This window comes from Leuresthes tenuis, unplaced genomic scaffold (genome assembly GCF_036924035.1).
Source record: "Leuresthes tenuis unplaced genomic scaffold, fLeuTen1.0.hap1 SCAF_14, whole genome shotgun sequence".
Classification (NCBI taxonomy): domain Eukaryota; kingdom Metazoa; phylum Chordata; class Actinopteri; order Atheriniformes; family Atherinopsidae; genus Leuresthes; species Leuresthes tenuis.
This window is the reverse complement of record NW_027325368.1, coordinates 33,263,832-33,291,809: the sequence shown is the minus strand read 5'-3', so window position 1 is coordinate 33,291,809 and position 27,978 is coordinate 33,263,832. Positions and strand designations below refer to the sequence as shown.

The following is a 27,978-nucleotide window of genomic DNA, read 5'->3' as shown; positions in this document are numbered from 1 at the left end:
GCAGGCAGCTTGACACACTTTCCGTCACTCACTGCCACTTGCAGCTGGAACGGGTTTTCGGAAGCTGCATTGCCAGCAGGCGGATAGCCGTCTGGATGAAAAGCTGAAACTGGAGAGGAAAACACAGGCATCTGGCACCAGGACAAGGTTATAAAGAGGGAACAAAAGCACCTACGACGACTTTTGGCTGGACAGAGATGGACTTGTGCCGTTCTGCAGTCACTTCAGTCATCCAGGTCAACAGCTCTGGGTTGTGACTCCGGGTTTCGCGGAGCCGGGAGAGCAACGGTGCTTACACTCGTCGGGCTGCCGCAGCAGCCTGTGTGAGGCGTTTTGCAGTGACCCCCCCCCCCCCCCCCCCCCCGAATAAAACGGGATTAAAGCATCTGGTGGTTCAGACTGAAGGATATAAAAACCTGCCTGGGATACAGGCAGTTGCAGCGTCAAAATATTGTCAGATAACACTTAACTAGGTTTCAAACCGAAATGGGGTAAGTGATTATATTCATATTACATAGAATTAAATCAAGTAGAACTTGAGAGATGAAACAGTATTTATTTAAAACATGGAACAAACTGTCAAGTTATTTATTTCATGCTGTGATTTGCATAAAGAAATATTTCTCAGGTTAAAGATGTACCGCTTCAACTCTCACTCTTTTTGTAGAAAAGAAGTATCGATCACTTTGTAAGATGTTTCCTCACCACAGAGAAAGGTAAGAACACTTTGAGTATCCTTGTGCTCTTTGCTGTTTTTTAAGTTGACGTTTGGATTTACTTAGACATCTTCGTTTAAGAACAAGAGAAAGTTATACTAATAATATTTAGATAATGCTGTCAATCAGAAGCGGTTGTCAGCTGCTGATGTCAGCTTTGAAGCATATCTGGCACTATTTTCTTTTCCTTTCCCCCTTAAGGATCCGTTCCGTTCAGGCTTATTCAATAGACATATACATATCTGCCAGAAGAATACCACAGGAACTTTAGAAAGGAAATTATTATTTTTACAACCCCCTGTGATTTTCAGAATCTCACCTCAGATATGTTTGCTCAGTTTATTTAGTTAACATTTCATCTTTCACACTACAATTTTTTTTAACCATTTGAATTACCTGTTTGACCTGCAGTAGAGAAGCAAGTTTAATGTTGCAGTGGTCTTTGAAGAGAATACCCTGAGTTACCCTGAGTTGAATTAAGCCTGTATAGAAAATGGATGGAATTTTTAAGGTTACATTTTTATTTGCCTAATCCCATAATCTTGTGAATATTTGAAAAAAAATCATGGTAATGATTTATAAAATGATGCCTTTATTCCAAATTAAAATGAAGATGAAAAGGAGGAAAATTACAATCACACAGACTAAAGCAGTTGTTTGCATGAGGGGCTGCAATTTATCCCCCCATACTTTTACATATTTGTAAAGACACATTTATCAGTGATGTTACAATCATGCCAGGTTTTTTTAGTCCAGTATGTGAGTGCTAATCTGTCATAGGAGAGCCATGATTTGCCACACACAGTCAGCTGGCTGCTGACTGAAATCAGATGTGGTAAATCTGTTCCTAATGGACTACTTTGACAAAATGGTTTCAAAGAGTCTCTTTGTTTAGTTAATTAGCAGAAAAACTACAGAACTACTAATAGACTAGATACATAACAGTAGTTCTTTAATTTACGAATCAGTCTTTCTAGTGTTCACTAATTGTATGAAAAGATTTGGACGGATGTGATCAGGTGGTATCAGAAGTAACCCCAGGAAGTAGATTGTGAATATTGTATATTGTGGTAGGAATTAGTGGGATTCATCTTGAGGAACAGCTCTGACCTCTGTCTAACCAGACTTTCTTATTATGCTCAAAAAACAGATTTAGTAGGCAACATCAATCTGCTAGGTCGATTAACAGAATGGGACGGTGATTAAATGAAAACATGACCACATACACTATTTTGAACAACCAGAATGGGTCTTAACAACTGTTTTCATATACAAGAAAAAGTATGGGTTGAGAGAGAGACACACACACACACGTCTGTTTGACTTCTGGTTGTTCATGCATGCAAAGTAATTCATGTTGCTCTGCTGGATGCCAATAGATGCTAGATATTCTGCAGAGATGCACATTACGTCAGGCAAGGCAAAGACTGGCAGTGATGGGCAACATTAGAACTCAGGGTGGGGCCTTCCATCCTGCTTTTATATTGTCCCTCTGCACGGCACAGAAATGTGAGAGAAGCTAGAAAATACAGTATTTCTTATTGTGTTCAAAACCACAACTTCAGTGTTTGGAATATAAGCCTAAAGGCAATCACTTTCTAAACATGGTCAGGTTTTGTTTAATGTCGTCTCTGAGAGAAGGAGGCGACGCTAGAACTCAAAACCCGCAACGCCTCCATAATGTCCTTGAGGTCCTCGGTATGCTTCCCCAATAAAGTGCCCTCAGCAGCCAGCGCCTGGTGCATGGACTCTGAAACCGCAGGGTCCATTAGGCTAGTGAATGCTCGCCAGACCTGGGAAGAAAACTGGGGTCCCCGATCAGAAACTATCTCTACAGGGATACCATGGAGACGAAAAACATGGCTAACTAAGAGCTTAGCTGTCTCAAGAGCAGAAGGGAGCTTCGACAATGGTACAAAATGCAGAGCCTTAGAAAAACTATCAATAATAGTGAAGATGACCGAGTTACCTGCAGAAGGAGGCAGACCAGAGACAAAATCCACAGTGATGTGAGACCAAGGTCTTGAGGGGATGGGGAGAGGGTTAAGTAAACCAGTGGAGAGGCCTTAACTCAGGCACAGACGGAGCAAGCTGCCACAAACTGATTGGTGTCACGGACCAGCGTGGGCCACCACAACTGCTGTCGAATAAGCTCAAGTGTGAGTGCTGCCCCAGGATGGCAGGCCAATCTGGAGGAGTGCACTCACTGCAGCACCTGAGATCTAACATCCTCAGGGACAAACGAACAATTAGGTGTCTGGACAGGGACAATGGGTGAGGGCCCTCTTAACCTGCTGCTCAACCTCCCAATGGGTTGCCCCCACAAAACAGCTTGGAGGGAGGGCAGGCTCAGATGAACCAGTCGATGGCCTGTTCATCTGCCTGATGGGAAAGGGGATTGGGCTTTAAATTACAGGAAGCAGGTCTATAAGAGAGAGTACAATTGAATCGACCTAAGAAGAGGCCTGTCGAGAATTCAGACGTTTAGCTTGCTGAAGGTAGGCTAATTCAAACAACAAATAGAATTTCTGCCCCTTCCTGTCAGCGTCTCCACTTCTCTAATAGCAGAACGACTGCCCAAAGCTCCCGGTTACCTACATCATAATTGCGTTCAGCTGGGGACAGACGGGGAGAAAAATAAGTTAGAGTTTTGTGAGAGCACCTCTTCCGCACCACTGTCAGAGGCATGCACCTCCACTATGAACTGCTTAGAAGCATCAGGGTGTATGAGAACAGGCGCAGAGGAAAACAGTTCTCTCAGTCTTAAGAAAGCCTGTGCAGCTTCAGAAATCCAGGTAAAAGGGCTGGAGGTGGAGGTGAGTTGGATCTTACTAAAATTTCGAATAAAGTTGGTAAAAATTAGCAAAACCGAGGAAACGCTGAAGTTGTTTGTGGTTCTCAGGTACCGGCCACTCAACCACCGCCCGGACTTTGGCTAGATCTGAGTGAATCTGTCCCTTTTTAATGACAAAGCCCAAAAATGAGACTGAAAAAAAATTCACACTTCTCAGCCTTGAAAAAGTGTCTGTTCTCAAGCAATCTTTGGAGAACTAGTCTGACATGCTTGCTGTGTTCCTCTAGTGTGCTAGAAAAAACTAAAATGTCATCCAGATAAACAAAAACAAAACAGTTGAGCATGTCATGGAGTACATCATTAACTAAGGACTGAAAAACTGCCGGTGCATTAGTTAAACCAGAAGGTGGTTGTGGCTCAGTAGTTAGAGTGGGTCGTCCAATAACTGGAAGGTCGGCGGTTGACCAAGGCACTCTTACCCCCATGCTCCCTGGATGCTGTGATTGGCTGCCCAGGAGCAGAAGGGAGCTTCAACAATGGTACAAAATGCAGAGCCTTAGAAAAACGATCAATAATAGTGAAGATGACTGAGTTACCTGCAGAAGGAAGCAGACCAGAGACAAAATTCACAGCGATGTGAGACCAAGGTCTTGAGGGGATGGGGAGAGGGTTAAGTAAACCTTAGGGGAGGCCTTACCTCGGGCACAGACGGAGCAAGCTGCCACAAACTTGTCACTCTATGAGTGTGTGACCGTGTGCATGTGCATGTGTGTTCAAATGGTGCCAACCTGGGTGGGTCAAATGCGGAGGAGTAATTTCGTGTTAACATTTGTGTGTACATGACAATAAAGTAATCTTTCTTAAAAGGCATGACCAAATACTCAAAATGGCCAAGAGGTGTGTCGAACGCCATCTTCCACTCATCCCCCTCACGAATACGGACAAGATGGTATGCATTACGAAGATCCAGTTTAGAAAAGACAGTAGCTTGGTGAAGGGAGTGGAAAGCTGAATCCAATAGTGGCAGGGGATACTTGTTCTTTACAGTAATAGCGTTCAGACCACGATAGTCAATGCAGGAGTGCAAAGACTTATCTTTCTTAGACACAAAAATCCCCCAGCACCTACAGGAGAGGAAGAAAGGTGAATGATACCTGCTGCCAATGACTCCTGTATGTACCTATCCATAGTCTCTCTCAGGACGGGATAGGTTGTAAAGACGGCTGGAGGGGAGAGGAGACCCAGGCAAAAGGTCTCTGCGGCAGTCATAGGGATGGTGTGGTGGGAGAGAGAGAGCTTGTTGTTTGCTAAATACTTCAGCCAAGTTATGATAGCAAGGAGGAACCCCAGAAAGATCAGGAGAGACAGAAAGAGCTAAATTTGCTGTTCCAGCCTTGACCCCTCCTGCAAGCTCAAGGCTGTACCTATGCATACATACACCGTCAACGTGACACAGAAGCATAAACTAGGCTTTAATCTGACTTGTCCAAGCTGCATTGGTTCAGGAGGGAGCAAGACAACAGGAGTGTGACCATCTGCTGGAATGCAAACTGCCGCCTGTTGGCCAGAGGCAGAACCAAAAAAAAAAAAGGGGTACCGGTGGAAGTGATGCCCCTCTGGTCACGGCATCTTTCTCGCACACGGTTGTCCAACCGCCGCACAAGGTCTATTAATTCGGCCAGAGACACAGAGTCATCCTGAGCCGCCAGTTCATCCCTGAAACTGTCATTCAGGGAGAGAAGAAATATTCCCATCAAGGCAAGTTCATCCTAGCCACTCTCTATTGCCAAGGTGGAAACCTCAATGGAGTAGTCGGCGACTGACCTGGAGCCTTGGCACAGTGAAAGCAGTCGGTTGCCCGCCTCTTTACCACGAAGAAGATGGTCGAAGACCCCTATCATCTCTGCCACAAACCGCCAGTAGGGAGAGCAGAGCTGGGGGTTGCCCTCCCACGTAGCCATCGCCCACTGTGAAGCCCGTCCGCAAAGGAGGCTGGTGATAATTGCCACCTTGGCGCGGTCCTCCTGGTACATCCGAGGCTGGAGGTCGAACACCAAAGTACACTGAAGGAGGAAACATCCGCAGGCTCCCACGTCCCCTGCATAACGCTCCGGTGTCTGGAGATGGGGCTCAAGAAGAGGAGGTGTTGACGGCAGAACAGCAACAGGTGGCAGAGGGGCAGCACGTTGTTCCAGTCTCTGAGAGAAGGAGGCGACGCTAGAACTCAAGGCCCCCATCGCCTCCATAATGTCCTTGAGGTCCTGGGCATGCTGCCCCAATAAAGTGCCCTCAGCAGCCAGCGCCTGGTGCACAGACTCTGGAACCGCAGGGTCCATTTGGCTAGTGTGTTGTGTCACACTGTGCGGACCTTGGAGCGGTTACAGAGTCAGGAGAAAATACAGTTCAAACAAAGTTTATTTGTGACAAACTCAACAGAGAAAAACAAGGCCCGATGAGCAGAGGAGTCAGTCAAGCACGATGGCAGCACAAAAACCATGGGTAATCCAGGTACTGAAAATAATCCACAAAAAATGCTATAGATCAAGGTCCAGGGTTGTTCGACAAATATTCATAACCAAAAAACATGAATGCACGAGTGAAGAATGACAAAGAAGACCATGTATTTAAACTAATGGAGCAATCAAGGGAAGATGGAACACAGGTGTGTCAGGGACCTGCTGTGACAGTCATTCTCTCTGTGTTCTTATTATTAAACAAAATGAACACATTTAGGACTTATAGATATATCTCCAGAAATTGTTTCTGTCAATTTCTTTACCAAATATTTGATTATTACTTTACATCGTAAATTACTATTTATATTTTTATTTTTTTCAAGTTTGACCCAGATGTCTGTCTCAGATACATTTATTTGGGCCTCTTCTTCAGATTTTGTGATGCAAGACCATAGCTGGATGGTATTCATCTCAGAGGTGATAAAGCTTTGTGCCATCAGTGAATAAGAACATACATGGACACAAACTGAGGAAACAGTACCGTGTTTGGACTTGATACATGTACACTGGAAAACTGTCACGATTTATGCTTTGATTCATGTCTTGTCTCGTCATTTCCTGTTTTATTATGAAATATTAATTTCCCTCTCGTTTCAGGTACCTTGCTCTTCCTCCTGTGTCAAGTGTCTGATTGTCTTCCCTGATTCCCAAAGTGTTTCCACCTGTTCCCCACGGCTCCTCTTGTGCTCAAATAGTCTGCGTCTCCCTTGTCTTGTGCCAGTGTGTTGTTTCTGTTATGAGCCTCACTCTAGCGTCCTTGAGCCACAGAAATCCACAGCCACCAATGAGCCACTTGCAGTGAGCGACCCTCCTGCAGAGCATATCCTTTGTTTGATCATTTATTCTTTAGCCCTAGTTTATCACGGTAAGTTCCATAGCCTGTTTTGGTTCTTCCTTTTTGGAGTGATTTTATTTATTTATTTTTTTTGTTCTTAAAGATCTTTGTGCCACCGTTAAAGGTGTGCCTATAGTTATTAAGTTTCACAGTGCCTCTATTTTTAGTGTCTTTTGTTTAAGTCTGCCCCCAGTAGGAGCGTGGAAATTTATTTGTAATCTTTCATAGCCCTTTGTTTTACTCGAGTGGAGAGGTTTTGGTTTGATAACTTTAATAGCTGCACCCTCCTCAACCATAGTTACTGAGGAGAGTGCGTTAGGAGTTTCGCAGTCTCTTCATTTGCTCTGTTTGGAGATCCTCAACCTGTTGTTTATATTAATAAACATTCTTGACTTTGAATCAACCCTGCATCTGTGTCCTGAGGCCCTGACAAAAACATGGAAAACACACAGATTGAGGTTGAATTGTATTTTCTTTAACAGAATAAAAGCCAAACTAATCATAAGAGCTTGAATAAGGGCAACTGGACTTCTTCTTGGATCTTGAAGACGTTTCACCTCTCATCCAAAAGGCTTCTTCAGTTCTAAACTAGATAGTGGGGAGTATCAGTCACATGTGTCACTGAACTTCCTGACCAATGTGTGTGTCATTTGAGACATTATCACTGAATTGTCTCCCTGCCTGAAAGGGTGAGTTTTGGTCACAGGATCCAAGTTCTCAATGATTGTGAAACTGCCTGAGGAGGAGAGACAATGCTGTACTGTAGATACTGGGAAGGTGATACTACCTCCTCTGTTCAAAGATGTTTTTTCCAGTTTAACATCGATGGCTTATTTGACTCCCCTCTCAAACCATCTGTCTTCTCTGTTCAGAATGTGTATGTTACTGTCCTCAAAAGAGTGTCCATTTTTATTGAAATGTAGGTGCACTGCTGAGTCTTGATATGTAGATTTGGCTCTCCTATGTTGTGCCATGCGCTTGTGGAGCTGTTGTTTGGTCTCCCCTATAAAGAGGTTTGCATACTCTTCATTGAACTGTATACACAACACCACTCAGTTTGTGTTTGTTTTTTTTCTTTGGGTGAACCAATCTCTGTCTGAGGATGTTCTTGAGTTTTAAGTACACTGGAATGTCATGTTTGGAGAAGATCCTTTTAAGTTTCTCTGAAACTGCTGACACATGGAATTACAATATTTTTGCATCTGTTCTTCTTAGCTTTTCTACCAGTGTGGTTATCCACAGGTTTGAAGAGCATTCTTGGAGGGCTGATGTTCCTTTCGTTTTCCCTCAGCCTTCGTAGGTACACTCGCTGCCTGTTGATGTAGAGTTCTGATTATAGAGAACTTTGCTGCATACTCTACCGTCACAGATACCTATGTCAATGAAGTTGCCCTAGCTAACTTGCTATCAGTCCATCAGCGACTCGACACCACGGTGCTTGAGAGGGGACGACTGGTGTCGTACAAAAGTAGTTATCCCTGACGGAAATAGTATCCCTCGCTCATTAGAGCTGGCTCCACCTAACTATATCCGATTGAACCCTTCAAGAGAAAATAACAGTATGCAGGTCTCTTAAGTTATTGTTTGATGGTTTCTGTTGTCAGTGAGGTTTTGCTAAGTCTTTCATTATTTGTAGAACAATACAAACTTCGATTTGTTTGTAGCCAACGCAGGGCACTATGATTAATTTCAAAGAGCTGAGAACACCTGCACAAAAAACAAAACAACCGTACTGTAACCGGAACTAATTGCCACCAAAATCTGTTAAATTTTTTTTCTTTTAACAATGTTTTAATATGTGAATGTCTTGAAATAGACATGCACAGAAATACTGTGAAGAATTCTGAGGGTATCCAATAACACACTGTAAGAAGTGTACAATTGCGCCACTGTCCTGACAATCTATAATGACTTGTGTACTTTCTTTGGCTCAGTCAATTGATTCGAGATTGAATATAAACAAATGTTTAACTGTACTCAATACATTTAGTCCTCGGATCAATGGCAAAAAAGTAACTTACTTTTGGATGCTGGACATGTTATTCAGCATATATTTCAGATCACCCTTTGTTTCTGTTGTACTTAGAGGCTTTAACTTTTTTGAAGCAAAAGGTCAGGGAAACATGCTGTGGTGGATTTTTTTGCTTTACAAGAAATAAAATTTCTATAACCACTACTGCATATTAGAGGAGCAACTAGTTTATTTTACACATATGTCACACGACTTTTGAATAGTCTAGTAAATCTGTTGAGGATTGATCTGTCTTTGCCATGGTACCTCACACATGGTTGAAGTTTCCTGACAGGTTGAAAGTGGCGTCACATTAAAGGACACGATGGTTTCACTTGGGGACAGTTTCAGGTGTTGGATCGTCTTCGCAAAGTCTTTGGAGTTCTGTATATGATGTGGAGTGTTTCCTACCTGGGGCACTAAGATGGAGGCAAGGTGTTTGGCAATGTGACTGAGTCGATGCTGCTGATAATGGGTCTGAGTGGAACTCCCTCCTTGTATATCTTGGGAAGTCCATAGATGCATGGTGTGGCCTCCCCAGGATAAAGTCTGTGGTAGAAAGAGCAATCAATAACTTTGTCCTTTTCCAGGTCTTGAAGATAATCTGACTTTCTTCTTGTAGTTGTTTGTAGGGTTCCTCTTTAGGGCCTCGTAGGTGGTGTTATCACTCAGCAATGTTGTAATTTTTCTGTGATAATCGGCTGTGTTGAGAACCACAATTTGAGTTTCCTTGTCTGCTGGCAAAATGGTGACGTTTTGGTCTCTGCTGAGGGATGTCACTGCCTTCCTTTCGTGTGGTGAGGTTTGGGAAGAGGAGTTTTAGCGCTGGAGGGGGCTGTTGCTACCTTCATTAGTAGCTGTTTTGCTTCTGCCTCAGAGATTTTGTCATTCCTCATGGCAGAGTCGGTAGAGAAATGTCAAAATTGAGTCTTTTCATCAAGACATCCCTTTCTGGTTGGGTAAGGTCCTATCTGATATGTTCTTCACTAGGTGGTCTTGAATTTTTTTGCTGAGTCATGTGCATGGTAAAATGGACCTGTCTTATTCTTTCGTTAAGAAGCAGGTTTTGAGCTTTCAACAGTATCTGTCCTGCTCAGTAACCTCTGATAAGCTGCTAAGCCGTACACTGATGGGGATGTTGTCTGCATCTTAATTTAAAGCACAGGTGGTTCCTGTAGTCTGCAAGCTTTCTTGATGGCTTTTCATACTCCTGCACCATCCTGAGGATGTTCTTCCCAAAATGCAAGGCAATATGTTCAGTCATCCAGGTCATGGTAATCGTAAGAAGTTGAATAAGGGCAACTGGATTTCTTCTTGGATCTTGAAGATGTTTCACCTCTCATCCAAAAAGCTTATTCAGTTCTAAACTAGATGATGGGGAGTATCAGCTTATAAGCAGAGAGGGAGACCCATTCTGATGGTTCGAAATAGTGTATGTGGTCTCATAATGTGACATTTGAACCATCTAAAAAGAAAGCCAGAGTAGATTTCAACCCTATTCTTAACAGGGGCTGCCTACACCCCAGTGTCCTCTCCCAGTCAAACTTCAGATCAGTTTATCAGTGGTTGAGGAGGCTGGGGATTACTGTTAGACAAGAAGAATTATAGCATATAGTTAACATGTTGTTTAAATTCTCCTGTTAAAATTATTATGTTCAGTCAGTCCTTGAAACACAAGCCATGCGTCAAGGTGAGTCCAACTATATCTAGCCGGAACCTCTCAGCCTCAAGCACCAGCTCAGGCTCCTTCCCCAACACAGAGGTGACATTCCACATAACCAAAAGCCAGCTTCAGAAGCCTTGGACCAGACTGCCAAGATCTCTGTCCCCCCTGCACCCGACCACCTTGGCCCCTCCCACGGGTGGTGAGCCCGTTGGAAGGGGGACCCACATCATCTCTTCGGGCTGTGCCCAACCAGGCCCCACCTCAGGCCTGGCTCCAGGTGGAGGCCCCGGTAACCCACGTCCGGGCAAGGGAAAACGTCTTCCAAGTGTCTTTTTCTTCATAGAGGGTCTTATGAGCTGTTCTTTGTCTGGTCCCTCATCTAGGATCTGTTTGCCTTGGGTGACCCTACCAGGGGCTAAAGCCCTGGACAACATAGCTCACAGAATCATTGGGATGCGCAAACCCCTCCACCACGGTAAGGTGACAGCTCATGGGGGGGTGATTGAAATGGTTGAAGAGTCTGATTGAAAATCAGACTCTTAAAAATATCTGTGAACTCATGGTCGCTTAGAGCAATTCCAGACTGCCAATCTGCTCTAATAATTTTTTTTTTTTTTACCACTGCATCATCAAACAAAATCAACTTTCAAGTAACTTAAATAGAACATTTAGGCAGTGAAGTCGGCTTTAAATACATTTTTTCACTGTTCATAGCATTGAAGTGTCAGGCATCCTTCAGTCCAAAGCTCAGTTCCCCTCCCGTGCATGTGTACTGAGATAAATTATAGTAGACCAGTTAAACTGCCAGGTGGAACTCTAACTGTAGCTACACTAAACTGTGCATGTAACTGTACTAAGGTGTTATAGTCAACACAATTTGACTCAAGCAGGAAAAAGCATAACAGAAAGTCAAAGGATGCTTTTCATCTATCACTGGATGGCAGAGCAGTAAACAGATGTGTGCCATTATATAGATTATGAAGGATTTTCTTTGTTAGGCAAGAGAGAGACTGTAATTCAATAGCATGGAGTGATAGTGGATTTTAAAAGGTGTTTTCAATGTTTGTCTGCTCATATCATCTGCAAAAATACATTTAACTTTATGAATTTGACTAAACGTACTCTCAATTATATTAAACTCAATTTGTCATAACCACCTAAAGTTTGCAGAGGGATTTCAGCTTTGATATTTATCTTATAAAGAAAAAAAAAATCTAACAGAATCTCGACATCCTTCCCATTTCCTTCTACAGGGAGCAGCCAATCTTCAGCACCCGTGCCCATGTTTTCCAGATTGACCCCACCACCAAGAGAAACTGGATACCTGCTAGCAAGCATGCTGTCACAGTGTCTTTCTTCTTTGATGCCAACCGCAATGTTTACCGTATCATTAGTGTGGGTGGGACTAAAGTGAGTGCATTGGAAATAATTGACAAAAACACTACATTAAAATGGACACAATACATTTTCAAAACTATCTGTTGAATAATAACATATAAATTATCACACACCTATGTTCTTAAGTGTGTGGTGACTCTCGTGGCTTCTCAACAAATCAGCATCTAGAGCTTCTTTCCTTCTGGGATTTAAATTACGAGGAAGAGGTCACATGGGGGGGAGGGGAAGGTCTTCTTAGCACCTCGTATGACCCACATTTCTGCCTCCCAGAAGGCAGTGCGGGACGGCAGTTTGTCGCTCATTGCCCTAATCCTGCCAGGACTGATGTTGGACTCCACGCAAATCTTTACTGCTGCTGTAACCGTCCAATATCTTATGTAAAACATGTCACAGCAGAGTGTAGAGCTAATTCAATAAGTTCCTGTAGGGGTAAGAATGGGGGGGGGCTGTATTTGCCATATAGTTACGTACTGGGATTTTAAATCTGTTCCATTATGGTATCATTTATTTTTTTTTCTGCTGTACAAACAGGTGGCTTTGGCCACTTCACCTCAGAATGATTTGATGAACCTGGTTAACATGTTGTGATGGTGCATTTGCTGTCCTCTTGGAAGAACAAGAATTGTTTCATGTTCATTATACCATTTTCTAAAAAACAAACAAGACTCAACGAAAATGGGCTTGAAAATAGCTCGTTGCCAAGAAACCAAGTGGAGAGTTTACTGTCAGAATAAGCACAGCTTTTTTTCAAATGTGAAAAATTAGGTTATACAGTCATTTAGTATTCTAATATTTAAGGAAACAAATTATTAAAATCCAAAAATCTCAATCTCATGTTGCCATCATGCAGATCAGAAGCTTATTAAAGTTGGTAGTAAACATAAATGTCTAGACAAAAATTTGAAGACAGTCGTTCAATAATTGATGAATACGAAACTGAAATGTAAGTATTCTCAAAGTATCTGTTGTTCAAAGCCTAATTTCACTAATCTAAGATTTTTTAAAAATCAACAACATTTTTAGTTGAAATGTTTAGTTGTCATCTTTTTTTCTTCACCTGCATCCATAACTTAATTTTGTTTTTCATCTGCAGGCAATTATCAACTGCACCATTACCCCCAGCATGACATTCACTAAGACGTCCCAAAAGTTTGGTCAGTGGGCTGACAGCAGGGCCAACACTGTCTACGGTCTGGGCTTTGCCACTGAGCAGCAACTGTATCAGGTAAAGTAAACCAAACTCAACAAAGCCCAAAGTACAGTAATCAGACATAACAGTAAAACAAAACTACTCAAAGGTAAGGCGAGTAACACTGATGAAACTGCTTATCTTGTTGCCCCTCCCCACCACACACACACACACACACACACACACACACACACACTTGTCCCTCTCTCTTGTCAGGACATTAGTAGGCACCACAAAAACAAAACTGATTAGAAAGGCTCAAAGAACACAAAGAGTGAGGTGTTCACCTGACATCCAAACTCCCCAGATACCAATCTGAAAACATCTGTAGGAAGAGAGCCAATTCCACAGGGCCCAAAGGCTGGCATCATGGTACCAGATGCTCCAGCATATCGTAATACATTCTTTGTCCAGTTAGAATATGGAGAATCTACTCAATAGTAGGCAGGAGATCATAATATTATGGCTGATCAGCATCTTACTAAAATGATTTGTCCTACACTGTTTAGGTTTTATTAACTAAAACAATTTCTTGCTCTCTTTTAAAAGTTTTCAGAGAAATTTAAGGAGGTAAAGGATGCTGCTCGTCTGGCTCGAGAGAAGTCACAGGACAAAGAACTGGCAAACACGGCACTCACCATAGCTGCTCCTCAGGTGAGCTCAGTCATTTATGAAAAAAAATATTAACATGTAAAACAACTTTGCTATACATCCATCTATTTTCCCTACCTGCTTAATCCAATTCACGGTTTTGGAGGGGGGGGCTGGAGCCTTGAGCTTATCCCAGCTGTCAGTGGGCGAGACATAGGGTAATAGGGTACACCCTGGTCAGGTTGCAGCAACTTTGCAACTATCCTCAAATATATTAAAACATTTAAAACCAGTTAAAAACATTTTGGGGGCTTTTTTAAGATTGAGGTGGCCAAGATTAGATTAAAGTACTTGTATGACTTCTGATGTTACACAGGGTCGCTGTGATTGTATCAAAGGATGGGTGGAGAGAGAAAAGAAAAGCTGAAGAAATGTGAGCTAGGTCACTTGTCTCAAAGGGAAGCAAAAGTGAGGAAAACTAGGACAATGATAAAATTATCCCATGCTGCTCAGAAGCACACAATATTCTTATTTTCTACCCACAGCTGACCAGAAGTCTCTTACTACAACACCAATGAAAGAAATGTAGTCAGCTTAGGGTTTTTTGATTATTATAAAATAATCTTGCTTGGTCATGATGAAAATGCCCATTTAATTTTCAGTTCTTTGACTACATCATGATTGATTTAACAAACACGTTGGAAAATCCAAAGCTTCAGAAAACTGACTCATCAACTATAGTCTTGAACCTGCCCTGCACTGTATAAATGATCTTACCTCCAAATCTGCTTGAGAATGCAATATTTTGAGAAGTGGTGTATTTATTCAATTGTAATGGCATGTTTCTTTGTTTTTACACCTCATGGATGTTGCCTGTAGTTCTCACAGGTGAGTCTTCTTTTGGTTTAACTACAAAAACTGATAGAAATCTAAAGCAGAGTGAATATTTGTGCTTATTGTAGGTAGTGTCTCTCTTCAAAGGCCATCTAGAAACTGAACATTCATGTTGGATTACATCATTACAGTATACATGACTAGTACTAGTCCATCAGAAGCTGAGACGGCAAAGAGAAATCTATAATCTAAAACGAGAAGTGAAGCTTAATTTCGGAGTTGTAGTTCTAATTCTAAAAATATTAAATTTTTACCTCAATAAGCTTCACTCCTGTTTAAACAATCAATGTTGAAATTGCCTTTCAATACTGTATAATGTTGTGTGGTATCAGTCCATTTACTTATGTGTTCTTCAGGACCTCTCTGATGAACTCCAGTCTCCACCTATGATGTGTGTTAACGGACCAGAGGACAAGCTGTATCGCAGCCAGAGCGCAGACATCACCCTGTCATCTGAGAAGGAGCGTATTAAGAAGATGCTTTCTGAAGGGTAACTGAGTTGAGCACTCACAAAAGCATGCACAAAATGCAAAACTGAGACTGAAGAGCCAATAATCATGCCAAGTCCAATCTGAATTTATCTTCACACAGTTATGTACTATGATAGGAATATAGCAAATGTTTGTGTTTCTGGTTTCAGTTTTTTTGTAAACCTACATTATCTCTGCTCAAAGTTCAAAGAAATTTTAGAAGAAAACCACCAAAGTTGTCACTTTATGAATTGCTCACAAACATAGGGTTGAACTTGATTGTTTAATATTGAGCACAGAGAATACTTTTAATACATTTTTCCAATTCCACAAAAATATTCCTGTTTTCGTCTTCATTCCATCTTCATAACATCAAATAAGGCTTGTAAGCTGCTCTCCATTCAATTCTTTCAGTCACACACAATGCTTTTATAACCTAGAGTCCAATTACTTTGAGAGAAAGTGGCTCATGAATGGTTACCATGGTAAATGGTTGCCAGGAGAACAACTTCAAACCTCTTAATATTTAGAGGGACAGACCAGAGATGATTTGATGATTTTGGTGACAAAATACAAATATGGAGTGAAACTCAATTATAGTGTGCATCTTTTTGCTAAACTGTTAGATAAGTGTACCCATAAACTGTGGGAGGTGCGGCTTGTTTTATTTGTGAGTGCAAACAATTAGTGTAATCTATTATGATTAAATTTTATGAATGGTCCACCATGATGACATCCTGATTTTGAAGTCGATCATCAGACAATGGACCTCATGCAAGAACATTTTCGTTTCTTATTCTAAATTTCTGACTTTTTTCGTATGAAGGTCCCTTACGAACACAACACGTCAGATTCAACAAACACTCTTAACTTCGGAAAAGTGTGTAAACGACCTAAATGCTAAATGCCGTTTGTGCATATGTAAGTGCACGTGCACATGGATAGTAAATTTCCATACTCCACGCCCAAAATAATACCATATAAGGTTACGCTTCCTATCTCCTGTGCCAGGAAGTGTTGAGTCATGAGAATGGCATCAAGGTGCAAAAAGAACAACTTCACGGGCTCTGAGACTGAAGTTCTGCTTTCAGAGATCCAAAAAGGAAAATCTGTAATTTTTAGCAGTGTCAGTAGTGGAATTACGGGACCTTTTATAGTGAAGAAATGGAAAGCAATTACGAGTGCTGTTACTTCTGTGTCTTCTGTAGTTCGTAATGTCACATAAATAAAGAAGAAATGGTTTGATATGAAAATGGCTTCATAAAAAAACGTCTCGCCATGGGCAGGCGCTCGATTAACGCAACTAAAGCCGCGGGTTAAATCATTTGTAGCCTCATCATTATGGCACTTTGATGGGGCAGTCCATGAGCGGGGTCTTCTGACATGTCTGCCTGGGCTGGTTCAGGTAGTGGAAGACCCTCGTTCATGGCAATATTGTGCAAAACACAGCATGCCAGAATAATCTGGCATGCCTTCTTTGGGCTATAGAGCAGTTTGCCCCCTGCTGTATCGAGACACACCCACCTGGCCTTCAGCATACTAGTGCGCTCCACAACAGCACGGGTGCTTTGATGCGTATATGTGTGCAGTCTATTGCTCCTATTATGTTTAGCTGGCCAGCCATGGCATGAAAGTCTCTCTTAATTTGTACTTGTTCAACAGCGGTGTATGGGTATTTGATGTACAATGGGTGATAAACTGATGAGAGCTTTGATGACCAAGGGGAGAGCACGACTCTCAGAGGACTGGGACACACCCGATCTGTCTCCAATCTCCCTCTGAAAGGTTCCGCTGGCCAAATATCCAAGGGTGGTGAGGACCTGGACGTGTTGTGGAAATGGGTTTGATCGCCGTGTTTCTGTCTGGAGTTGGGGCTCTAGTAGGCTGCATATTTGCAGCAGCACAGTCCTTGGCAATCTAAATCGCGATGTCAGCCATTCGTCTGTCTCCGCAAGGATATCTACATGGTTTCCTCCAAGAGCATTGACGCGCTAAGGCATCCAAAAGTAGCAAGTCAGCCGCTGGTACTCTTCCCATTGACCTTGTTATATACAGAGTCAAACTAACCTTCAGTTTGTGCATCATTTAAGTCAAACATGTCAGCATAATTATAGGGTATAATGTATATATTTATTTATGATATCCATTCATCCATTTTCTATACCCGCTTAATCCGTCGGTCAGGTCGTGGGGGGTTTGGAGCCTATCCCAGTGGTCAGCAGGCGAGAGGCGGGGTACATCCTGGACAGGTCGTACCTGATCTGGGAGTAGGAGCCGTCTTGTCCTAACATTCAGACTCATATCAGAAACTACACCCGAGCTTTCTATTCTCAATGTTTAAATCCCTGCTAACAGAATTACGACTTGGGAGTCAGTAATTGCTTGCCACACCGTTCATAGTGTGGACAGACCACACAAACTTGTCATATCTCCAGTCAGCCAAGCGTTTGAATTTCTGACAGGCCCATTCACTATTCTTTGGGAGGTTTGACTTCACGATTTCCTACCATCCTGGTTCGAGAAATGGCGAGCCAAAAACTCTGTCTCGCCAGTTTCCCTCCACAGACACACCTGAACCAGAGGCCATCCTGTGTTGTTGCCACCTTGACATGGGAAATTGAAGAGAAGGTGAGACAAGCACAAGTACAGGAACCTGATCCAGGTAATGGACCTCAAACACTGTGGGGACACTCTTCCTGCCTACCTGACATCCTGGTATAAACCGTATTCTCAATTTCCTGTAGACACATTTATAGTGGCCCACTATGTCTGCAGGTGTCTGCTCCTTTGTTTTGGTATGTCCTGAGTGTAGTCGTTCCAAGGTGACCCATCGAGCTCCAGCGGTGAAGCTCCAACCACTACCTGTCCCAGATTTTTAAGTTGGTTATCAGCTTCCCCTTCCCAAGAGTAAGACCTTTCTGTACCTTCTCTCCTGTCTCACCTCAGCCGCTGTTGCAGGATTTTGAGGAAGACCTGTGCTGCCCTTTTAAGATAGATCACAGGATTATGCTAATCGGCATCATTCCCAGACTCCCTCCTACGTCCTGGATAGCGGGAGTTCTTCACAGAACATTCCTCTACATACTCTACATACTTAATCCAAGCTGTCTCCCAGATACATTGGACCATTCAAGGTGGAGAGAGTCATTAACCCCTCCACTATCAGGCTCAAGTTACTACATACCCTCAGGATGCACCCCACTTTTCATGTTTCACAAGTTAAGCTTGTTGTTATGTCACCTCTGATCCTGCCAACTGGTAAACCTTAACAAGTCAGCCATAGGTATTTATTTGAACTGGAATTACAAAAATGAGGTTTTCATTCAATTTTTCATTTTTGTCTTCCTATCCACGGTAGTTCTCTCTGTAAAATATCACTGGCATTTGTGTATTTCAGGTCTGTTTGTGAGATGAATCTGGAAGCTGAGCTCTTCACTCTACAGGACAGCAACTCCAAATTGGTGGCAGCTTTGCATGAGGCTAATGCTAATGTTGAGCAATGGAAAAAACAGTTAGCAGCATATCAGGAGGAGACTGAAAGACTCAGAGAACAGGTGAGCTGACACTCACCTGCTGACATTATTTTGAGGGTCCTCTGTTTAAGCCTGTTTATCCTGAATTCATAGCTAGAAATTGTTGCATTAGTTAAGATTCTGTATGTGCACCATGCCTACAACCTTAACGTTCTGACATTTGTTTTTTTACAGCTTTTTAAAAAAAAATTATATTTTTTATATATTTTTATCAGAATTTTGTAAAAGACACGTTACAGAAAACTGACACAGAAAAGAGAGAGTTGAAACAAAAATCAAAACGGGGCATATTTAAAAAAAAATAATTAAGCACACTGCTGCATCAGTACTAAACAGAGCTGGTACAGATGGATGGTACTCTATGAACTCCCTTGCTGGTCAAGTTGTTATTCATATGTCAATTATATTATGTCAATTATATAGACTGGGACATGTCCAAAAGGGGTGGGTCAGAGAACCCTCTGCAGATTTACATTGGTCACATAGAGAGGAAATGGTGGGAAAGATTCTGTGCCGTTTGGTTTTTGAATAATGAAGCCTGCGCATCACCTTAAATTAGATTAACTGTTGCCTGGTCTTAATAGAGCAAGATCAGGTCCTACCAAGGCCCTTTCCAAACTGCATTCTCAGCTCCTCCCCCCAGGAGTTTTCCAAAGAGCGTGAGGTATAAACCATTTGTTCAAAAAATATAATTTACAAAGCCAGAAACCTATTTCTTGGATTCGAGTGGAGCCAACAAAAGCTTATAAATAATTTTACCTTCCAGGAAGGGACTCAAAGTTAAGCACACATTGACGGACATAGTTCCTAATCTGCAAATATCGGAAAAACATGTGTTGTAGGAAGCGAGAACTTATTTTTTAACTGAGTGAATGTGGCAAACTGTTTATTAATGTACAGATCTTTCAGAGTGACTAAATCTTTTAACCTCCAGCTGTTAAAGGGCCTGTCTGAGAGGGATGGAGGGAATGCACGATTGCAATATACTGGGGTGTGGATAGAAGTGTCTGGTAGTCTGCAGCCCTTCCTAATTTGCTGCCATATTTTTAAGAAAAAAAATGATCATATTATTCTTCTGTGTTGATAAGAGAAGTGCTAGAAGAGAACTATTTTTGACATCACTCATTTCAATGGCAACCCAGGGGGAATCTTGGTAGATACCTCCGTATTATAACCTTCCTGTCAATAGAGAAGGGCTCTAGCATTTGCTGCCCAATAGTAATGCAGGAAATATGGTAGTCCTAACCCACGCATTTCCCCTGATTTGTGTAAATGTGTTTTTTAAATTCTGTGAGCTTTAAAGCCCCAAATAAAAGGCAAAACTATCGAGTCCAAAGATTTTTTTTAAAAAGTGCCAAAAAAAAGGTAAATTTTAAAAGAGATACAAGAACCTTGGCAAGAAAACCATTTTGATGGCATTTATTCGATCCACCATGGAAAGAGGAAGAGTCCTCCATTTTTCAATGTCCCTCCAGAGTTTCTCCACTTTCTCAAAAAAGTTCTGCTTAAAAATTTGGTTTGGGTCTTTTGGCAAAACTACACCAAGATACTTCAGTCTGTCTGTAATTTTGAATGGGAGATTATGCAAAAATTCAGTGTTGAGATCAGCTCCCAGTGACATGAATTCACTCTTCTGCTATTAATTGTGTATCCAGAAACTTCACCAAATGTTCTAATAAGATCCAGCAATACAGGCACTGATTTCTGTGGTTGTGATATGAAGAGAACGACATTATCCGCATGTAGGGAAATATGGTGATCCACATTACCTAACCGAATGGGTTCAATAGAAGGGTGACTCCTGATACTAATGGCAAGAGGCTCAATAACAATGGCAAAGAGCAATGGGCTGAGGGGGCAGCCCTGGCGTGTCCCGCGGTGTAATTCGAACGGCGCTGATCTTTCTTGATTTGTGAGAATGGAGGAAGATGGATGAGCATATAGCTTTGAAATCCATGATACAAATAGACTACTGCTAGTGGAGATTAAACCTTCACCAAATGTAGACCTGGATTTTTTTAGATTCAGGTTAAAAACATTTACTTTCTCATGTGTCTATGCATGAAATCTGCATGGTATCTTTTAATTAATCTACACTGTTGCTTGTTTTTAATTATTTTAATTCATTGTAATTATTCTATTTTAATTCATTGTAATTATTTGATTTGTTTCTCTTTATGTTCTTTTATATATTTTCAATGCTTATTCCACTCACCGCTACAATGCTTTTATTTTATGTAAAGCACTTTGAATTGTTTTGTACATGAAATGTGCTATACAAATAAATTTGAATTGACTTGACTACCAAAACCAAACTCCTCCAAAACCTTTAACATATAGGCTCATTCGACTTGATCGAATGACTGCCTTTTCCAGATCTAGGCAGAGGGCAGCCACCCTTGAGCCTTTACTATTACATTATATTCAGTGGTGGTCCTGGCTTGTTGTGCGCCCTGGGTACCCCCTCCCAGGGGAACCAGGAAACTATATGCTGTGGGGAACAGAAACGGGTGACTTGAGTGAGACTAAGTGACATGACAAGAAAATTAAAGGTAAACATGACAAGAAATTAGTCTGAAAACATGACAAAACATGATAAAGACCAGAAAACATAACAAAGGACCTGAAAACACGAAGATCAAACATAAAACGTGACAGAACCTGAAACATAACAATAATCAAAACATAAACCATGACACTTTTAGGATCAATAACTAGTTCTCCAGCTTTTGATTCAATTTTGTAAATCTACTAGCTTGCAAACCTCTTAACTGTTGGGCCAGCAACTTATGGGGCTCATCTCCCAACTCGAAATGTTTCTGTCTGATCTTAAACAACTGATCACCTACCTGACTGGATAGGAAAGTATTATATTCATATTCAAGTTTCAGAATATTTTGTTATATGGAAGGGCAGGAGGAAGTCCTGTAGGCAAGTTCCAATTGTGATAGTTCAGTTTCAATTTCAGACAGTCATTTCCACCTTTCCTTTTTCAGTGACGATTCAAATGAGATTATGTGACCCCGAATCACAACTTTGAAAGTTTCCCATAAAGTGGAGTCTGTGACTTCCGAGTTGTCATTACTCTCCAGGAATTCTGAGAATCTTAATGGATATATATTGACAGAATGATGCATCGGAAAACAATGATGGGTGGAGACACCAGGTAAACTGCTGTTTCCTATGATTAAGATCAAAGACCAAAGAAGTTGGAGAGTGATCAGAAATTAAGGTATCATGATATTTCGAGGCAATTACATTTGATATCAATTTAGAGTCAATTAAAAAATAATCTATACTTGAAAAGGCCTTGTGCATATGTGAGAAAAATAAATAATCTCTATCTGTAGGATGTCCCAGCCTCCAAATATCAACAAGATTCATAGAAGACATTAAGTCATTTAAAACCGTGGAGGAGATAGACGACTGATTTGGCTGGGTAGACCTGTCCAAACGGCTATCAAGCACACAATTGAAGTCACTACCTACTATTACATGTGTATCATAGAGATCAGGCAGTGAGTTAGATATCTTACGGAAGAAAGCTGGGTCATCAAAATTTGGACCGTATACATTAAGGAGCGTGACATGAAATGAATAAATGTTGCCAGTTACCAAAATAAACTGACCATTTGGATCACTCACTGTAGAAACATGCCTAAAAGGAACAGTCTTACGGATCAAAATTGCCACTCCCCAGGCTTTACTGGAGAACGTGGACTGAAAAATCTGATTGGCCTAACTACATCTAAGTAACTTTTCCTTTGTGGGTCTGATAGGAGTTTCTCACAAATACACTGTATCAGCAGGGAGAGATATATATGTTAGCATACATATGCACATACCTTAAAAGCTGTCATAAAAATGTTCCGGTCTGTGTACAGATTACGTAAAAGTCACATACCAAAATACGTCATATGGGTGGATAGTATTCAAGCCAATGTCTCTGCAAAAGCCTCAGCATCCTGCGGGGACGAAAAAAAACTTTGTACATGGTGCCACTGGAGACCCGCAGCTGTGCCAGGTAGATAAACCCGCTCCTCACACCTGCATCTCGGAGACGCTTGCGTACACGATCAAATGCCTGGCATTGCTTCATCACCTTCATCACAAGATTTTGGTTTTGTCATTCTGAGGCGCTTACAGGAAAGTATTTATGAGGTGAAACCGGGAAAACAGATGAAGTATCAAGTAAATGACCAAATTATTTCAAATGTGGAAAAACACGACTACGCCATACGGTGCTCACTAGCGCCCCCGTCGAAAGCTAAAGTTTTTGAAATTCAAACTATGTACGCCATTTCATAACTGTCGACACAGTCAAACCAGTCACAGAATAAAAAAATATACAACTCACCTATGAAGCCTCACAGTATTCCAAGATCAGATACAATTCCAACAAAAATGGTCCTGTTATGTTGGCAAGGGTCCAGTTAATGTACTCCAGAAAAATGGTTAGTCCACAATAAGTCTTACATCCATCAAGACAGAGTTCGCCGTCCGACTATGCTTCTACTCCAAATGATTCAAGAACAGCTTTAAATTTACTTTGGGTATGCCCTTTTTTTAAAGTGATTGTAAGGGGTTAAGCAAAATGGGCTTATTGTCATACTATTACAAAATGGCTTTGCAGGGGCAGCAGGATAACAATGGCAAGATGTTAAAATGGAGTTATAAGAGGTTTGGGATATTGGGACATGGGATAATCAAAACCAAAGACTAAAGAAAAATAACAGAAGACACAAATCGAGCAACTAGGAACTTGCTACGCAAATCAGCAAATAATTGAAACATATAAAGACTCTACTCTAGAGTTTAAGACTGTTTTAGGAGAACAACCAAAAGCCTACAATGACCAACCAAGCTAAAAGTACAACAAAGAGTGAAGCATATCTTAATCTAGTGTATACTAAAGATTAAAACAAACTAAGGTGTGCAAGTGTATACATGAACTAAAACCTGGCCCAGCCTCCAATAAACAAGAGTGTCTCTTAATTAAGTCCACATACAAGTACACAACAAGACTTAGCATCACAACAACAAGTGGTCATTACAACAAATCACAGTCTAAGCTGACAACAAGGTGAGCTAGGAAACAAAGTCAATATGTTATGGCCACTTCTATTCTTCAACACAACCTGAACCCTTTTAGATAAGCTTCTTGTAATTTCTTTAAGTAGTCTTCAAGAATAGTTCTCTAGGATTTAGATACTTTAGAATTGTTGCTAAAGAAGCGCTTTACACAAACAAAAACAACGTAAAACTAATGGAACTCACTCGTCATTCTCTTTTTGTTTCCAGTAATGATAGTTACTGGTTTCACTCCAGTGAGTGAGCTCACACAGGTTTTGACTGTGTCATCCTTTTTCAGACTATTACATTTATTGGGTTGAAAGTACCGTATTTTTCGGGCTATAAAACACACCGGATTATAAGCCGCAATATCAATGATTGACTGCAAACGGGTCTATTTTCATACATAAATGGCACCAGGTTATAAGGCGAATTAAACAAAACAAAACTCAGATAAGTAAAACTTTATTCAACTCATTTGTTGTACTGCGTGACTGATAGCGTTGAGTTTGAAATTCGCTTCGTAAGCATGTCTCTTAACAGGAGCCATTTTTGGGGTAGCGGGTATAGAAAATGGATGAAAATACACACCTTAATGTTGAAGCACAGATCGTATTATTCCGCGAGGCTCGTGACTACAGTGGCCGTAATGCTCAATCCATCAAGCAGTGCAGCTTTGTAGCTTACCAAGGCCTTCATAAAACATTTTGACAGATTTTTGAGCACAGCGGATGCAGATGCCTCTATCCTGCCCATCTCCACTCATCAATAAAATGTTCTAATACCTTTATCCCTTTCCACTATATTACAATATTGATCACCTCTATTTAATTGTGTAGCACTAGTCAGGTATTTCAACAATTTTCACCATTTTAGACTGAAACAACAAATTAAATCCTATAAATTGAAGCCCTGTGTCCTTTGGACCAAGCTAGTTTCCTCTGTCTGAGGAAGGGGACCAGTTGGCTGAAAATGGCTCAAGTCTCTGGGGTGATGTAAGAGGAAGAAAGGTTTGTAGGACAGCAATATCCTACTTTCAGTGCCCTAGTTTAAAAAAAAAAAAGAAAAATCACCAGAGGCATCCTCGCTTTCTCTCTCTCTCTTTCTTCCTACTGCTCCCACTTTTCCATCTTGTAACAGGGTCTTATAGCAGTCTATAAATTAAACAAGCAACATGTAAATGTCCTGTTTTCAGTTCAAATACTGAATTATATTAGTAGGGTTTTCAATTTCTAACATTGTTGGCCTACCTTTAGGAAGATGTCCCCTCCACTACTTCATTTTTTTATGTTATCTAATCCCACAGACACACAGAAAAGAGCCAAGACACCAAATATGTTTATTTTTCTACTTTTAAATATAACAAAAATTAAGACTATTAAACCTTATTAGTGTATTTTTTATTTTATTGTGTACATATCTTCCACCTTCACGTATAGCACGCAAAGGCTTTTGGCTAGCTTGCTTTTATCGGGTGGCATCCTTTTGGACATTTTGATTAACTTGAAGCTCACTGTCATTTGCCCTTTCCTATGTATGTGTTCAAGACATTAGATTCTAATGGTGGCATTGATCTGGGCTAAATGCAGCAATGTTTTTATGTAAAGCTATTCCTCGTGTAAAACAATATTGAAGTGCATGTGTTTTGCAAGGTGGTTGAACTGGAGGCCCATGGAGGCCAAGGACCCAGTGACTTGCTGAAGGATGAGCTGACACAGTCCCTGGAAGAGCTGGAGGCCTTACTGAAGGCCAAAGATGAGGTTGGAAAATGTCTTCTTTTATCACCTGTTATGTTCACATATCATTGAGACTAATTTAGCTGGAAGAGATAACAGGAAATGATGATACATCAGCACAACATAAGCTATCCGATGGGTTCCTGTAATTCCTTTTCAGGAAATTCACATTTTACAAAGCAAGAAAGCCGAGTACCGTGAAATGGAACATGAGAGGGACGAGGCCATCCACAGATTAAGGGTAGGAGAGACTTAATCATGGGCACGACAATTTTGAGTAGTACAGTAGAACAAAGGAGTAACTATCTGTTTGTTAACAATCAATTAAAGTACACTCCCTCCCTATATATTATCCTGGGTTTCAGTTATTTCTCACCAGACCATTGCATTTAAGTTTGCATGAATGTATTTATTCTGTTGCTTGTCCCTCATGTTTTTCTTTTTTTTTTTTTATCAAGTTTGTAGTTTCAGTTCCTGCTTCAGCAATGTTTGGTTTACTTATTAAAGCTTAAATTTACATCTCCAGTTCTTACCTTCCTTTCTAAAATTCTGCATTTGATCTCCGTTTCCTCCTTGTGCTTCATGATAGTGAAAGCACTGATGGTTAGACAAGACTAAAAAGCGCTGTATAAGTACTGTCCATTTAAAGTTAATCAGTTATCAAATTGGCCTCGATTATTTTCTTACTTATTTCTTATTTAAGTAACAGTTAACAAATCATGAGCTACTTAGTAATAATTAACACTTAATCAGCAATTAGCTCATGCTTCATTTGTTAACTGGAAATGGTCCAAAATGTAGTGACTTGCTGCAAATTTGCATCATATCTGAGTAACTTTGCATGTGTTCCACAAATGATTATATAATAGTTTAGTTCAGTTTGGAATTTTAATACAAACAATAACCTTTCAACATTCCAAGTTTGCCTAGTTATCTGTGTGCCTGTCTCATGTTTACTGCAGGAGAATGAGATTCGAAACTCAGAGTTGGAGCGTCGCATCCAGAACACAGAGCAGAACCTAAATAACTCTCTGGAGGATCGGGATCGTATGGATACTGAGATCCACAGGGCGATAGAGATTCTGGATATCAAGATCTTTGACCTCAATGACCTCCGCCAAAGCCTTGTTAAACTTATTGACAAATAAAAATGGAGGGAAAACGTATAAATGTAACCCATGGTAGAAACAGGAAAGACAGGGTTAAATCTGCCTTGGCTATAGCAACAAGCTGTATACTGACAAGATGGAGCGTGTCATCCTCAAGCACAGAACTACTTTGTGTGCAAGAGGGATATTCCATATCTGTGTTGAAACAGTGGCTATGCTGCAGCAAGATCATATTAATGTTGACCTAAGCAACAACATATACTATGTAGTTCTTGTCTAATCTAATGTAATGCTTAATGTTGCTTTCAAGAGTAACATACGATGCAATAAACCAACTTTAGGGTAAGTGCTTGACCGTGCAAGACATTTTAACTGGTGCTTGTGGTTTTTCATAACTATGACTTTTGTAAACAAAATGACGATGCAGTATCAATATGAATAAGAGGCCTTGTTTTTTCATTTTCACAACTGACTCCATACATAGAGAGAAAGAAGCATTACGCTCATTGAAAAATCTATGGAAAGCAAGTTCACAAGATAAAAATAATTTGCCTCTTTCAGATCCTACATAAAACATGATAATTACTCACGAATCATTTACAGTTTCATTTGTAGAGATGATCTTGTCGTTTACTATACGTAATGTTACAGCAATAACGCAAAAAATTGAACAGATTTTAAAGTAGTTAGAACTTTTGCCGACTGAGTAATAACATTTATTTAATTACAGAAATACAATTTAACTGTTGAAACAATAGATCTTGATTTTGACACTAAATATCAAATGTTAAAAACAGACTAAAGAACTTCTTTCATTAGCTTGTCTTTTTTTTTGCATCTTCATTAAGTTAATGAATCTTTTATTCTTTAGTGAGCTATAGTTACCCTTAATGTGTTAACAGATAATATATTCTAAGCAGATCGAGATTGGATAAATAACAGTTTCCCGATAGACTTAGTTAAATAATTCCACATTTCTGAAGAAATCATGACAAAACAAAATTCATGCCTTAGTTTTATAGATAGCTTTAGGTGGCTTTTGAACTGGCCCAATCTAAGTAACTGTCTTGTGCATTATCTCGTAACAAAAAACGTTTACACGGTAAGCTTTAAGAGATAGTTCCACATTTTAATAAACACATTGCAGTGATGCATTCAAGGAGTCTTTTCTGCCTTTATTTAATTTTACCTTTAGCTGTGGACAATAAGCCATTAGCCCTTGAGAGTACGGCTGTAATGTATGAATTATTAAATAATACAAAAGAAAAAATTTATACTATGTCTACTCACACAAACTGTATTGTTTGACATGGTATTAAAAGCTATATTTGCATGTTTTTAGTTTTTTTTCTAAGGCTTATCTTTATCTTTAAAGGATAGTTTTGAACAATAATGCCAGCTCAATGTCTGAAACTGAGTTGTTGTCAAGGTTGAAATAAAGGGAAAA

The 27,978-nt window shown here is 40.6% G+C and overlaps 1 protein-coding gene across 1 annotated transcript; it reads left to right on the top strand.

The window, feature by feature from the left end:
* Nucleotides 1-7: 7 nt before the first annotated feature.
* LOC140269240 (homer protein homolog 3) lies at nt 8-27,978 on the top strand. The gene is made up of 10 exons (XM_072364264.1): nt 8-491; nt 668-716; nt 11,792-11,948; nt 13,030-13,161; nt 13,675-13,788; nt 14,967-15,100; nt 18,478-18,634; nt 25,339-25,446; nt 25,583-25,663; nt 26,385-27,978. The coding sequence occupies exons 2-10, from the start codon at nt 694-696 to the stop codon at nt 26,568-26,570; spliced, it is 1,092 nt and encodes a 363-aa protein (XP_072220365.1). The 5' UTR covers nt 8-491; nt 668-693; the 3' UTR covers nt 26,571-27,978.